This window comes from Aedes aegypti, chromosome 2 (genome assembly GCF_002204515.2).
Source record: "Aedes aegypti strain LVP_AGWG chromosome 2, AaegL5.0 Primary Assembly, whole genome shotgun sequence".
NCBI classification, from domain to species: domain Eukaryota; kingdom Metazoa; phylum Arthropoda; class Insecta; order Diptera; family Culicidae; genus Aedes; species Aedes aegypti.
In genome coordinates, this window is record NC_035108.1 from 71,089,638 (window position 1) to 71,104,073 (window position 14,436).

General features: G+C 36.2%; 1 protein-coding gene across 4 annotated transcripts in view; it reads left to right on the forward strand.

Annotated features, from left to right (window-relative positions):
* The first annotated feature begins 641 nt into the window (after positions 1–641).
* LOC5565645 (probable chitinase 10) overlaps positions 642–14,436 on the forward strand; it is a 206,989-nt gene continuing 193,194 nt past the window's right edge. Inside the window, exons 1-2 of one of the 4 annotated variants that reach the window (XM_021841185.1) lie at positions 642–861; positions 11,063–11,365. In XM_021841185.1, coding sequence (XP_021696877.1) covers positions 11,363–11,365 — 3 coding nt within the window. In that variant the 5' untranslated portion in view covers positions 642–861; positions 11,063–11,362. The remainder of the gene's footprint in view (positions 862–11,062; positions 11,366–14,436) is intronic. The other 3 variants (XM_021841186.1, XM_021841187.1, XM_021841188.1) reach the window with 3 other exon arrangements.

Sequence of the window (14,436 nt, forward strand, 5' to 3'; positions counted from 1 at the left end):
GCTGTCGACTGCTCCATCGGTGAAACAATACCGTCTGGGTTTTGGGCGAGCTGTCTGGATGGGCAAAACAGCAGAAAAATCCACTGGCGTGTCTAGGGGACAATGCGCCCAAACATACAGCATTAATTAAATCTGATAAGAGTGAAATGGAGGTAGGGCGACGCCGACCAATTGATAATCATAAAACAGTTATGTTACAAATTATCAGACATGCAACGACAACAAATGCAATATTTTATAAAAATAAAACAAATTACCTTTTATTTTTATAAAATATTACATTTGTTACCAGTATTATTTGGGATGGATAGTACAAAAATTTGAATATCCCATCCAGCTATTTTTGTGGATGGGATATGTTCTACTTGTCCCACTTAATTCTCGCGCCACTGGTTTTCGCGATCATTTCGATCAAATTGTTAAAAAAATCCTGTTTTTTAATGCATGAGGTTTTCTGAACAAGTTAAGTCAGATTTGCCCTTTTGGCTAACATCTGTAAGGAGTGCGACCACGGTGCATCACCGCCGTGGCTACAGCGCTGCATCAACGAACTCCCACCCACTCCTCGCAACGCGCGCACACGAAGTTCGAACCCGAAGCCGCCGATCGGCGCGCGAACCGACCACGACGTGGTGCTCTCTAGAGCTGGTGACGGGCCTCGTGCTGTGCTGCGTTTGGGACCGTCCATGTTTATGAAACACAATTTTCGATTTAGTCCCTAGTTCGCATAGTTTGTGTCAATATCGCTTCGATTCTTTCGCTCCTCGCCTTGTTTCGTTGTCCGAGACTATACTTGTGACTGAGTAACCGATACGGCTAAGCCTTGTGTGTGCGGAATCACGGTGTGGTGCGCTAGCTAGAGTTAGTTAACGCTAACTTAGGATTAATCGAGTGTTGGGTTTTTGGGAGTTTTCCCTGAAAAAAAAGGAAGGAAGGACGGCAAGTTCTGTCCGGGAGTACCGAGAAGTAACTGTGTTCTGAAAAACGACGAATAAAGTGACAGTGGAAGACTTGAACAACTCGGATTCGACCAAAGGAGGTGTCAATTTTGAATGAAAGTGATAATAACGAAGATATCAATCCAACAAGCATCGAAAGTGACACCCAGCAAGACCATTTCGTGTCGAGTTGCAGAGTGAATGTGAAGCAATAGCGGAGGCATAACAAGACTCGAGCTTTTGGACGGTTGCATTCAAAAGACTGCACTGGGAAAATAAGCGACGAACCTGATTTCTCTTTTTTTGCCGCGAATATGTATTTACGGTGCTCCTCAAACCATTACTTGCAGAAAAAAATCTACTCATCTAGCTCATTAGAGACCCAGGGACGAAGCTTCAGAAAATATCTCAAAATTTTATTTTGAATCCTCTGCAGAGCTTTCTTCCTGGAATTTCAACAGCTAGTCCATATTGGTACAGCATACAAATGGCTGGCCTGAAAATTGGTTTGAAGATCAAAAGCTTGTTCTTAAGACAAAGTTTCGATTTTCTGGTAAAAATTGGATACAGACATTTTATATATTTGTTACATTTGGCTTGAATGCCCTCAGTGTGATTTTTGAAAGTTAAATTTTTATCTAGCATGAGCCCAAGATACGTAACTGCATCTGAGCAATTTATTATAACTCCTCTCATCGTGAAAACATGTCTACTTGAAGGCTTCAAATAAAGACTTTTTGATTTATATGGGAATATTATTAGTTGAGTTTTGGAGGCATTAGGAGAAATCTTCCATTTTTTTCAAGTATGAAGAAAAAATATCCAAACTCTTCTGCAATCTACTACAGATGACACGCAGGCTTCGTCCTTTGGCAGAGAGGCCTGTATCATCCGCAAACAAGGATTTTTGACTTCCCTGAGGTAACTCAGGTAAGTGAGATGTGGAAATATTGTATAATATTGGTCCCAAAATGCTGCCTTGAGGAACACCAGCTCTTATAGGAAGTCTTTCAGACCTGGAGTTCTGATACCCAGTAAACACACGATCGTTTATGATAGGATATAAGAGTACAAATGTGGAGGCGATTTACGTACATTAAGCATGCAGTCTAATGGCGTATGAACGTATATCGCCTCCACAATTGTACTCTTATGCGCTATCGTATACGAGTTTGTGTTTACTGGGTAATTAACCTGAAGTGCATGATTTGACAGTTACCTTTGAATTATTCTAACAATGTATGTTGGAAAATTAAAGATTTTTCTCAATTTTACAATCAAGCGTTCATGCCAAACACTGTCGAATGCTTTTTCTATGTCTAGAAGAGCAAGACCAGTAGATTTCAGGTTTGTTGGAACGAATCAAGTTTGTTTCACGTAAAGGTTGATGAGTGGTCGAATGGCGGAGTCCAATTGGCAAAAATTGAATTTTCGCTCATGTGGACTATCATTCTGTTCAAAATGACCTTTCCAAAATATTTACTGATGGAGGAAAGTAAGCTGATTGAACAGCTTCTGCAGGAGCCAATACCCTAAGGTTTATTCAAAATTTTAGATAATTTTTAACAAAGCTTAGAGCCAGGGCCCAATTTAAACATTTTATTTTCAATTTTTTTGTTTCTCGGTTGTGTAAAACGTTTCTTGATTTCTTTCTGCAAAGCCTGCCATATAATCTTCATAGCAGGATCGCAAGTGCGTTGAAATTGCTTTCTCCTCATGTTTTTAAGACGGATCAAGAGTTTAAGATCATCGTCTATAATCACGGATTCAAATTTTACTACACATTTTGGAATTGCAATGCTCCTGGCTTCAACAATGATATTTGTTAAAGTTACAAGAGCATTGTCAATATCGAGTTGTGTTTGTAAAGAAATGTTAACATCAAAATTAGAGTCAATATAATTGAGATGAAACAGGGACATGATCAGAATCAAAATCAGCATGAGTATTTTATTGGCTACAAAGATGAATAGAGTCGGTTAAGACCAAATCAATCGTAGATGGATTTCTAGAAAAAGAAAAACATGTAGGACTTAATTGAAATATATCCTGAAGAGCACTCATCAAATAAAATTCTGCCGTTGGAATTACTTTGAGAATTATTCCATGACCGATGTTTGGCATTGAAGTCACCAACGACAAAAAAATGACTTATTGCGAGTTGATTTTCGCAAGTCAGTTTAGAGCAAATTAACTTGCTGTCCAGAGCATTGAAAAGGCAAATAGGCAGCTATGAAAGTATATTTACCAAGCTGTGTTTCAACAGAAACACCTAAAGTTTCAAAAACTTTCGCTTCAAATGACGAAAACAGTAGATGTTTTATACGAATGTTGATTGCAACTCCCCCACATGCGATCATTACAATAAACAAAAAAATTAGGAACCTTTTTTTAGTTTGGATCCAGGTTTTAAATAGGTTTCTGTTATAACTGCTAGGGAAAGTTCCCTATTTGTCCACATGCGAGATTCGAATAGCTTTTACATTTTCAATCTTTTTGAATGTTTTAACATCAAGATATATCCTATATCTTACTGCTTAAACACTTTTAAAAATGTTGAGGCTATCAAATTTTCACGTTTGGCGAAATAGGGAACCATTATGGCCATAACTGGTACACCTACCCTATATGCACGTTATTAGCTGTAAGAAAATAAGACAGCTCGTCCTGTTTACCATTCAAAGAACGAGCATTCCAATTTAAAATATTTAAATTATTATTCATTGAATCCATTAGAAAAACGTAATCCAATAACAACTTTATTAGTAAATTTTACTCCAACTTGGACTGCTTCAGTCATAGTGGTGGCTTTGATGATTGAATCAATCATTGGATTCAATTGTTCAGTTAGAAAATTAAAATCAGAGGCAGACACATCACTTGAAGTGGGTACATTATCTGATGATTTCCCGTTAGAATTTTCGGTAGACGAAGAGGCGGAGTAGATGTTACCTGTGGCGGTAGGGTTGTTTTTCCATTTGATTTGAAACAAGTAGAATGGGTACTGAATCAGAATCTAGCCCATAACTCATAGTACGAATAGGGGAGGAGTTCAAATTACCTGCTACAATATCGGCAAAGGATTTTCCTTGGGTAGATCCATTTGAAAAATAAAAGATTCGAACGGCTACCCGACTGAATAAAAAAAGTTTGTGAATGAGCATGAGTATGATCTTCTTGATAGGTATGATTCTCGATCATTGACTCGAAATTAAGCATTGTTCTTTACTCTATCAAGGGAATTTCGAAAACGACCGTTATCGTAACGAACATTACCGTTTATCTGCCTGGCACGAGCCCCGACGACTCGCCTACGCGAAGGGCAAGTTTGATTTATGACTTATGATTGCCCCCGCAATTTGCGCATATGAACTAATCGGTATCTTCCTTCACTGGACAGACGCATGAGAAGAACCTCCGCAAATCATGCATTAAGCATCCATGCAGCAATTTTTTGTTGCATGACCCACTTTTGGCACCGACGGCACTGAGTGGGGTTCTGGTAATTTCCTCCAGGTTTCTGGATATTTTCCCTTATCACACGGACATCGAATATAAGTCGTGCTTTTTCTAAAGCTGCAATATTAATTTGATCGTTTTTTCATTGTAATTATCAACATTATCCATTTGACCCTGGGAGAAAAGTTTTTGCGGAGAAACGTCGATTTTCCTTTTTTTCTAATATCACCGGTCTTGGGAGCACTGTGCCCACTTTTCATGATTTGGCACGCTTGTAAAATTTTCACAAACGCGCCAGCCTTCTATTGGATGCAGTTTCACATCGGCTGCTGGGATCTTTCCTTTTCACTCTCCGTCGCTGCTCATGGCTCAACCATGTGCAGCGCATTTATTTTGTATAAACTTGCTAATGAATAACAACATATTTTAATAACTTTGCACAAATGACTCCCACTACACCAAGCCAGGCGCAAAGCCGCTTTCCCATCCTACCAACCACCCACAGTTTTCACTCGAATTGTGCGTTTTCTAGCTGAGCGAATTTAGAAAACCTGAATTTCTCCAGTCGGCCCTCCGCCTCATACCCTTCACACATTCGCGAATCGCAGTATTTGAAGCCCAGCTGCTAAGGGTATGCGGTATGGATTTTTTCCATGTCGATACGAAACGAAACGATACGCGGAATATCTTGCGCTGATAATGACGAAACGAAACGAAATTTAAAAATGTTTCGTGTAACTCGATACGAAATCAAATATCTCACGGAATTTTTCGAAACGAAAACGAATTTTTTGAATTTGTTTCGCGGAATACACGTTTAAGTTTTTTTTCTTGTCATATGCTGGAAATTTGACCATAGGCATAAAAAACGTATTTTTAAATCCCCGACCATATGGAAACCTTAGTGTTGCTCACCGGAATCCTTACATGTTTTGGTAACTCTTTTCTGTTTGTTTTAAATTTTCTTATTAACTTTATAAGGTTTAATTTCAACATATCTGACATTCACACAAGGCAATGGGTGGGTTTAATTTAAGGCAAAGTAGGCCGTCATTGAAATTTGTACGCGTCGTTGATGATTGTTGCTGATTCATCTCACGATTTCGAATCAAATAAAACCAGTTGGTTTTGAACTGACACAGCTGAAAAAGTATCAGAATATTTTATACATGTTAGCGCGTACAGTGATACTTTTTCAAGTCGATATAAACTATCAAGACTTAGTTATATCACTTTGAAAGGCAAGCTTAAAAGGCATCATTGTTGCCAAAACGAATGACTGGCTACTTAGCCTTAAATGTTACAACTAAGAAGTGGGTCGAAACATTTTTTTAATCATGTGGATGTGATGTTATGCTAATATATACCATAAAACATGGAATAATGATATTCATTTTTTTTTTGCTGTACTTTATGCTTTGTGGCATGAATGAATGAGATTGGAGACACAAGTCGATAAGTGATCATGAAAACACTAAACTGAGAAGCAGACTCTGTTCCAGTTGGAACATAACGCCAGAAAGAAGAAGAAAAATAAGTAGAACAGAGGAATCACTGGAATATTTGCTTTAGTATTTGCTGGAGTATTGAATTAAATTAAATTTTAAAGAATCCATCAACACATACCTAAGAAATCAATCAATATAAATTTAAACGAACTGCAAAAGTGATAAACTCCAAGAGATATTGCGGCAGCAGCTTAACCAGAATTACCTGTTGGGGTTAATTTAGAAGTTCCTAATAAATTTTCTAGAAAAGCCTTGCATAAACTGGACGAAAGCAAACTTTTAGAGTAAACCTTGTAGAAAATACTGAAGGTATTTCTATTAGGGGGAGGTCCCCCAGTGCCGGACAGCACCCAATACCGGACAAAGTCGAAACATTGAGAAATCATGGTCCAATCAAGATGGTGTACTAGTAGAAAAGAAAGCTTTTATGTAGACTAATGTTTGCGTAGAATAACACATCCTTAAAATATGCATGCCTTTTTTGAAAAGTAGAAAAGTTTGAAAATCTTTAAAAAATTGACGTATCTACTTAATTTTGAGCCTATTTAGTAAGTATTTTGAATATGAAAAAATACTTCGGATCCCGTAAGCATGATCGAACATAATCCTAATTTGATAGTATGAATGTATTTTGTACCATAATTGAACTAACTATGGACAGATTACAATTTTGGTTAAGCACCTCCTGTCCCTCAGTTTCGGACAGCATGATTTGCTATGTGATATCTTTGTAATTATTGCATCAGTGTCTCAGAATACCTTCATTTTTCATGGGTTCCGTCGATCATGGTATAAAACATGCAATAAAACTAAGAAGAATGAACATTCAGAACATCATCGTAAAATGTGCTATTTTTCATCATATATGAAAGAGGTTTTTGATGGGCATCTTGCAAACTAAGAAAAACTCAAATTATTCTTGTAAATTTTGCAAATGCATTGAATTGGCAATTTTAAACTATTCCTATAGTGTACACATTCAATGATGTTCAAATTTACAGAATTCGAGGCATTTCCAGATCGTGTCCGGTATTGGGTGCCACTTTTCGAGATCGATTAATTTGGTACTAAAATTCATCATCAAAATGCAGTGTCAAAATTCATATTTATATTTTCAAATTTATTTTTGTACACTATGAAAATGATAATATTTATCATAAATGGGTAACACGAGCCCATAAAATCAATATTTTTTCGAATTATGAATTTAGTGGCTTAAGTGTCCGGTACTGGGGGATCTCCCCCTATTTTGAAGAGCAAATACTGGAGAAATGATCCTATTCCAAGATCTGTGAAGGAATTTCTGGACGATTTCTGGAAGAATTAAGGATTGTTGATATTATCTCATTTTCAGATTCTTTGTTTAAAACGGACTATAAAACCACATTTTCACTAAATTTTGAGCCTCGAGAGTATTTTAAAAAATATTTGAAAATTTCGAAAAAAAAGTTTTGAACCTGGACTACATAGCATAGAGGAACCGCAAATAAGGCTGACAAGTTCACCCATGTTTGTTCAGACAATCCGTTTTTCAATGAGCTAAATTTAACGTTTGGCTCATTTTTTTTTTCTCGGGATTTAGATGTGCGAAAATCGAAAAAAAAAATGTTGCGTTTTTCCATTGTGAATTACCCTAGGTACCCCACCAAACTTGAATCTATATCCGGAACTAATTTTGATGGTGCCTGCAATGCATGAATCAAATTTATAACTGATTTGTGATTTTTACAGAAATAAATCATCAAAATCAATCGACAGATGGCGAAACTAGAGAATTTTGAAACTTGATGTCGGTATTGAAAAGGTTAAGACTTTTGCCTTGCGGCATTTGGCTCCTAATACTTGTAATGATATATTATCAATATTCGCATTTTTTATTGATTGGGGGTCGTGAGGAAATTATGTCACGTTATAAGAGGAGAGAGGAGTTGGTGGTGTGGTAAAGCGTGAATAAACCTAGATTCACTTTTCGATAAAAAATAATGTATGCATCTTTCTTGTTTAAGGTGAATATAAATCGAAGGCATATCTCAGAATTTCAAGAGCACAAATCTAACGAACCAGACAGCGGTTCAAGCTGAACACTTGATCGATTGGCCATCGAGTAACCAATCGATAGAGTTTTCAGTAGAGTTTTCATTCCCGGGAACATTTCCCGGGAATTGAGATTTCCCGGGAATCTCGTTTCCCGGGAAATGATTTTCTGTTTCCCGGGATTCCCGTATTTCCCGGGATTTTCATATTTCCCGGGTGGCTTTATAAAAAAGAAATTACTATCTATTTTCAAACATAAACCATCGCACCATTTACTTATCACATAATTCTAACAAATGAACTCACTACATCACTAGTTATATATCGATGCTGATTTTTTGTTTTTTTTTTTTTTTGAAATGAAATAGTTGTTCAAAAAATAGATATCGTTTTTGACGAATTCTGCTATATATAATAAAGGAATTTTCAAGGGATCTTTTCTATGAATTCAATAGGCTTATAAAGTTTTCATGGATGTAACAGTCACAATTTTTAATATAAAGACTCTAGTTGGATTAAGAATAAACTCCACTTTTGCTTAATGCTATAAACTTTTTTGTTCTGAAGCCTAGCGTTTGAAATGAAGCTATCATTTATTTAGATAAACATGAATAAATTACTCATAAAGTACAGAAATAACCAACTAATTTACTGGAATAAAATACATATAGGGTCGATGAAGCCGCATGACTAAGAACAAATATTCGAATAAAATCGAAAAATAAAGCCAGTGGCATTGCTTTTACGTCTGAAAGCTTTTTATCACGGTTTTGTAAAAAAAAAACTCAAAAATACGAAAACAAATGTTTTTGTGTTTATTGTCGCCTTTACATTTTTGCTTTAAAAAGTGAATCAACAGCTTTTGATTGATATAAAAAAATTCTAATTTAATTAATTATTTTGTTTTATGAAAAATAGATTTTCTTAGTAGTGCTACTATAGGAACAATATGAACAATTGATGCAAGGGAGCTCAAATTATAAGCAAAACTATATTTCGATCATTTTTTTTTTAACAAAATCGAGTTGTGTATCAATGGTTAAGGTTCTGAGCTTCATGTTAAAAATGTATTGCAACGATTTGTAGCAAAACGGCCGTAAAAAGCTACTAGTGCGACTATAGGGGACTGCCTACTAAGCGAACACCGACCCTACACGAAATACAGATAATTTGAAAAATAAAATTCCACCAAATTTGCTTTATTTTCACGTTTTTCAGAATTTCCCGGGATCCCGGGATTTCCCGGGAAATGGTAATTTCATTTCCCGTTTCCCGGGAAATCAAATCCCGGGAAATTTGAAAACTCTAGTTTTCAGCTTGAATGGACGTCTGGTTCTTTAGATTTGTGCTCTTGAAGATTTGAGGTGTGGCTTTGGATCACCCAAATCAATACGATTTTTTACGGCGACAACGACAAACAATCGCTGCGATTTCGCTGCTACATGTAGAGTTTTATGACACAACAACGAAATCGCGGCGATTTTTTGTCGCCATCGCAGAAAAAATTGCGTTGATTTGGGAGAGCTGTTCTTATGCTGTGTTAAAAGTGACGTCATAGCGGGAAAGCAAGAGAGAGAACTAATGCGCGCATCAATAATCTGCACCACCTGAGCAAATCCAGAAAATCAGGGACTCACGCTCCGCAGCTTTTTTTGACATTTGTGTACAAACAATTTTAGCGATATATTAACGGATTTGCTCAAAAGAACACGCGATGATCCCCGGAGGAAATTGTGGTTTTGCTCTCTTCATTCTTTTGGAAGATAACTTTTTTTTTTTCTATCTTTATTAACGAGATTTTTAACCCTGGAGGAAGATAACATTGCGGTAGTTTATCAAACGCAGTTGTTCCTTTCCTGGGCTATTCGCCGCGAGGGCAAATGGGCGTTTTTGGAAACATTACAACGGCAGTGCAGTTTATCATATCATGCGGACCAGTCAATACTACTGTCATCCAACAGTTATGGGTAGCACACAGATATGGATAAGAGTTGGATTAAACAGAGAATATCTCATAAAATAGAGTAGCAATGACGCAGAACCTATTTACCTACGCGAACCATAAATCTATACAGCATCGCAATCAACAATAACATGCTTAAACACTTTTGCTCCATTCGTAGGATATAAAATGTCATACATATGCCTAGAAGCGTTGATTCATATTTGTGGGGCATTGAAACCCATACCACAGTTGGTTGGTGTTCAAACAGGCCGGACTAGATGATATTTTGGCGTTCTAAAGATACGTTAAGGACTCAATCAAATGTGATTTTTTCTATGCTATTTTTATACAGATGTATTATCAAATAGATAAGTTCCATTATTGCAGCAAACAACACAAATATTTGGATATTTCGCATGCCTGGGGAACGTTTTTCTGGAACCATGAAAAAACACTTGATTCAGTCTGTCTGAACACCGACCAGTTATGAATCTAAGATAAGACGATTCCCAAAACGCCAAAACGTATGCTTTCACTAGCACACCATTCGTTTACCTCGCAGATAATTTGCTGTTATAGTGTTCTGATCCATGATATGAGTCGATTTGATCCGTAATACGGACCCATTTTTGACTGTAGCTAGGAGTAGAAGCGAACGCTTTGCCTTTTTTTGTTCGAAATTAAACTCGAATTTCGCGAAATTCCGTTTTATTTCGTTTGTTTTCAATTTTCCGTGGAAATATTTTAACAATTTGGCGAAACGAAACGAAATAGCAAACTACAAATTTCGCCTGTGCGAGTTCCGTGGAATTCCGCGGAATTTCGTTTCGAAGCGTATTTGACGGAATCATTCGGTATTTCGCATACCCTTACCAGCTGCAAACCTTTCGTTCAATCTGCACGGAGGCTGCGCTTTTCAACTGGCAATTTCCCAACCGCAGTGCATTTCTCTTGAGCAACCAACCAACCTTTTCTCGACGTCATTCCATCATTTGGCGTCGTTTGCCCCTGGACAGAAAACCGGAGAAAAAAAGCGCCTCGTTTGCCTTAAGTCTCGGCACCCGAGGCAAAGTTGAGAAAACTCGAAACCGGAAGTCGTGCCTGCCGATTGTGGTTTTCACATCTTCACGATTTCCTTCATCCGCTTACTGTTTTTTTACCTTCGTACATTTCGCTAGGTATTGGAACAGCAGCAGTTGTGTCACGAGTCGTCCGCAGTCCGCAGAATTCGTGAAAGTGTACGCAAAACTTTTGCCGCGCGAGTGCGTGAATTTGGCCGTGTAATTTTTCGGTGAATAGATTGTGTGTGAGTGGTATTGTAACGAGTGAAGTGAATTGAAGGACGCCAGCAGTAATAGCGGCAGCAGCTACAAATCGCGCTCGCTCACTTTTCACACGAAAGCTGAAGGACGACCTAACCTCGACGCGGCAAGGCACGTCGTAGGGAAAGAACGGAAGTGAACGCACGGAGCTACAAAATGGTAAGTTTTGATTTTTTGGGGGATTGTTTTTGGGTAATTTTGTTTCGAGAATTTCGGTGGGGGTCAGAGTGTTTTGAGGAGATGGCCTGTCACTTCAGGCGAACTACGTAATAAGCTGTCATTCGCTTCTTAGGGTTATGGGGTACAACGAAAGTAACTTAAGGCTCAAGAATCCATCATCAGCAATCTTCAAAAGTGAAAAACCAGTTTTTTCGTTCGAATTCAAATAAATAAAAATCTATCATCGCAATCCAGATCGCAAGTGTAATGCAATGATAGGTTTTCTTGAACATTGCTTAAATTTTGAGCAAAAAACTGGTTTTGAAAATTTATAAAACGATGATGATTATTTTCCTCTAAAATGTGAGACAGAGCTTATTTCAAATCAAATAGATTTGCACTTTTGTATTTTTTTTAATTCTGTTTTTTTTTCAAAACAAAACTGTTAAATCTTAACATTTCGGATTATTTATACTAGGTGCCCGAAGCGTAATATGACATCATCTAGTACAGGCCTGCCCAGCATTTTTGAATCAAGAGCCACAGTTCAGAAACAATATTATATATTGTACCCTAGTTTTGAATTCACAAGCAATTCCAACATTTTCGTATAATGAAACGGATGATTCTGCTGGAGAAATGGAAAAGGCGAAGATTGTTGCAGAACATTAATTTTCGAAGTATTTTTTCAGACTCGAAACGTACTAGTGAGAATCATGCCCTAGATTTGATTTTGCAAGAATCTTGACCATCTGTGATAATTGTGCCTAGAACCCCGGCAGAGTCATTTCTGCAAATGTCGTTTTGAAATTTGTAAAATTCTATTCAGGATTACACAAAAATCATACACAAAATTTTGTCACACCCTTACCAGAGTTAGGTGAGAATTATGCATAAGATTCTGTGATCTTTCTACCGAAAATTCTTCTCGAAAGATTTCGTATCTCCAAGATAATGCGATGTTTCCGCTTAAGACTTTGTGTAAGATGTGTTACCCGCAACCTGAATTAGGTAAAAAAATCAAATTTGAAAATCCAATCTCCCATATCTTACTATACTTACGATAAAAAAGGTATACTGTGATGTTTCCAACGTTTTTGATGATGATTTAAAGGTGGCCCAAGGGCAATGGAAATTTCCATGAGAAATTTTTGAAATATGTCAATACTGTAATGTAAGTACAATCTTATTATCTCATAGTAAAAACTCATTCTTCAAATCTGAATAAAAGTAATTGCTGAAGAAAACAGTTCAATCCAACGGAAGGCAGAAGGTATATTCATAAACTTTTTTTTCATATAGCCCTCAGCTTCAGCAACCATCTCAAAAAAAAATAGCTCAAAAAGGTTTTTTTCTTCAACAATGTCTTTTACTCAGGTATGAAGAATGGTTTTCTTTTATAAGATGATAACAGTTAATGTTCGAAATGTGATTTTTTTTTCAAGACGCTTCATAGTGATTTCCATAAAAACAACACTGTCTTTGGACTGCTTCTTAATCATCACCGAAAAAGCTGAAAACTTCACAGGACTCTATTTTAATCGCAAGCTAGATATGGAAGATTGGATTTTCTAACATCCACAGATTTGGATACTAAGCAATCCTTATCGAATCCTCCTCACATGAAGCATGTTAATTGTTTATAAGGAATCTGACTGATAAATGTTAATGACTGACTATAATGTTAATAGTTTTCCAAGGAATCTGACTGATAAATCACATAGTAATGATGGAACTTCTCAAATATGAACAATTGATCGATGTATGGTAATAGTTATATCTGATTTCCTCAAGGAGGATATGTGCTCCGTTTTCGCATATAAATCAAAAATTCTTTATTTTCTTAAGAAAAAGTTTTCCCTCTAACTATGATGTCAATGCAAATCAAAAATATTTACGCTGGCATAGCTAGGTTATTTTTCTGCAGGGGGCCTAGAAGGGCCTAGCAAATTCTTGTTTTACAGAAATAATATCGCTCGCAATAATCACGATTTTTACAAAATTAGTATTTTTTTTTGTGGTTTGTCTTATATTGCTGCACATCAGTGATATTTTTAAATTCCTGTTTTAACCACGCAAAATATTAATTCTTCGTCTAATCAACAAAAAAATCTTCACGATTTTTCCGTTTTCTGATCTTACCATTTCTCGAAGCATCTTAAAAAAATTGCATTAAAAATTCCGCCAAAGAATGTTATAAAATTGTTTCAAACATTAAATGTTCTTATATAAATTCCATCCTTAAGCATACAACATTATTCAGATGTTTATTAACAATTTGTTAATGAATTTCAGGAATTACTGAAGATTTCTTTAATAATTAGTACAGAGTTTCGACAAAATTGTCTTCAAGATTGCCAAGCAAAGATTCTTTCCACAAATTCTTCGGAGAGTACACCAGCAGTTTTTTTCAACTTTTCCTTTGAGGTTCTTGTTAAAGTTTCTCTTTAGATTCCTTCAATAAATCTTTCAGAAAATCTCTCCAAAATTCTTAAAGAAATGATTGAAAATTTCAGCAAAAAATATCCAGGAAAAATTGATTCTTCCAGTTGTTACATTAAGGGTTCCTTCAATACTCCACAAGATTTTCATAAGCAATTGAATAGTTTTCAATTGAGAAAATGATTTCTCTGAGATTTATCTCCCCAAATAGGTTTTCCGCAGATTTATCTGCATTTCTTCCACAGAAAATTCTTTTAAATATTTCCTAGGCTGATACAAATATAAATTTTCTTCTATGTCCGAGACCACTTGGAAGGTACGAGGGGGGATAAAAATAAATAAAGAATAAAAAAAACACGAAAAAAAGTTGTTTTTTCGATTTTTTTATTTTTAACGATAGTTGTTAAACTTCGAATCGTCATCTTCATTATTTTACCTGGTTTTTACTCTAAAAATAAAAAAAACCTAACTGATATCAAAAAAATGATGAATCTTTTTTTTCTCCCCTTCAAAATTTTTTGATTTTTTAAGGGGGGGGGGGTGACATAAAAGAAGAAAATTAATATATGTATCAGCCTTAGATTTCTCTAAAAATCTTTTTGATGTTGCTCCCCACATTTCTTCAAAGT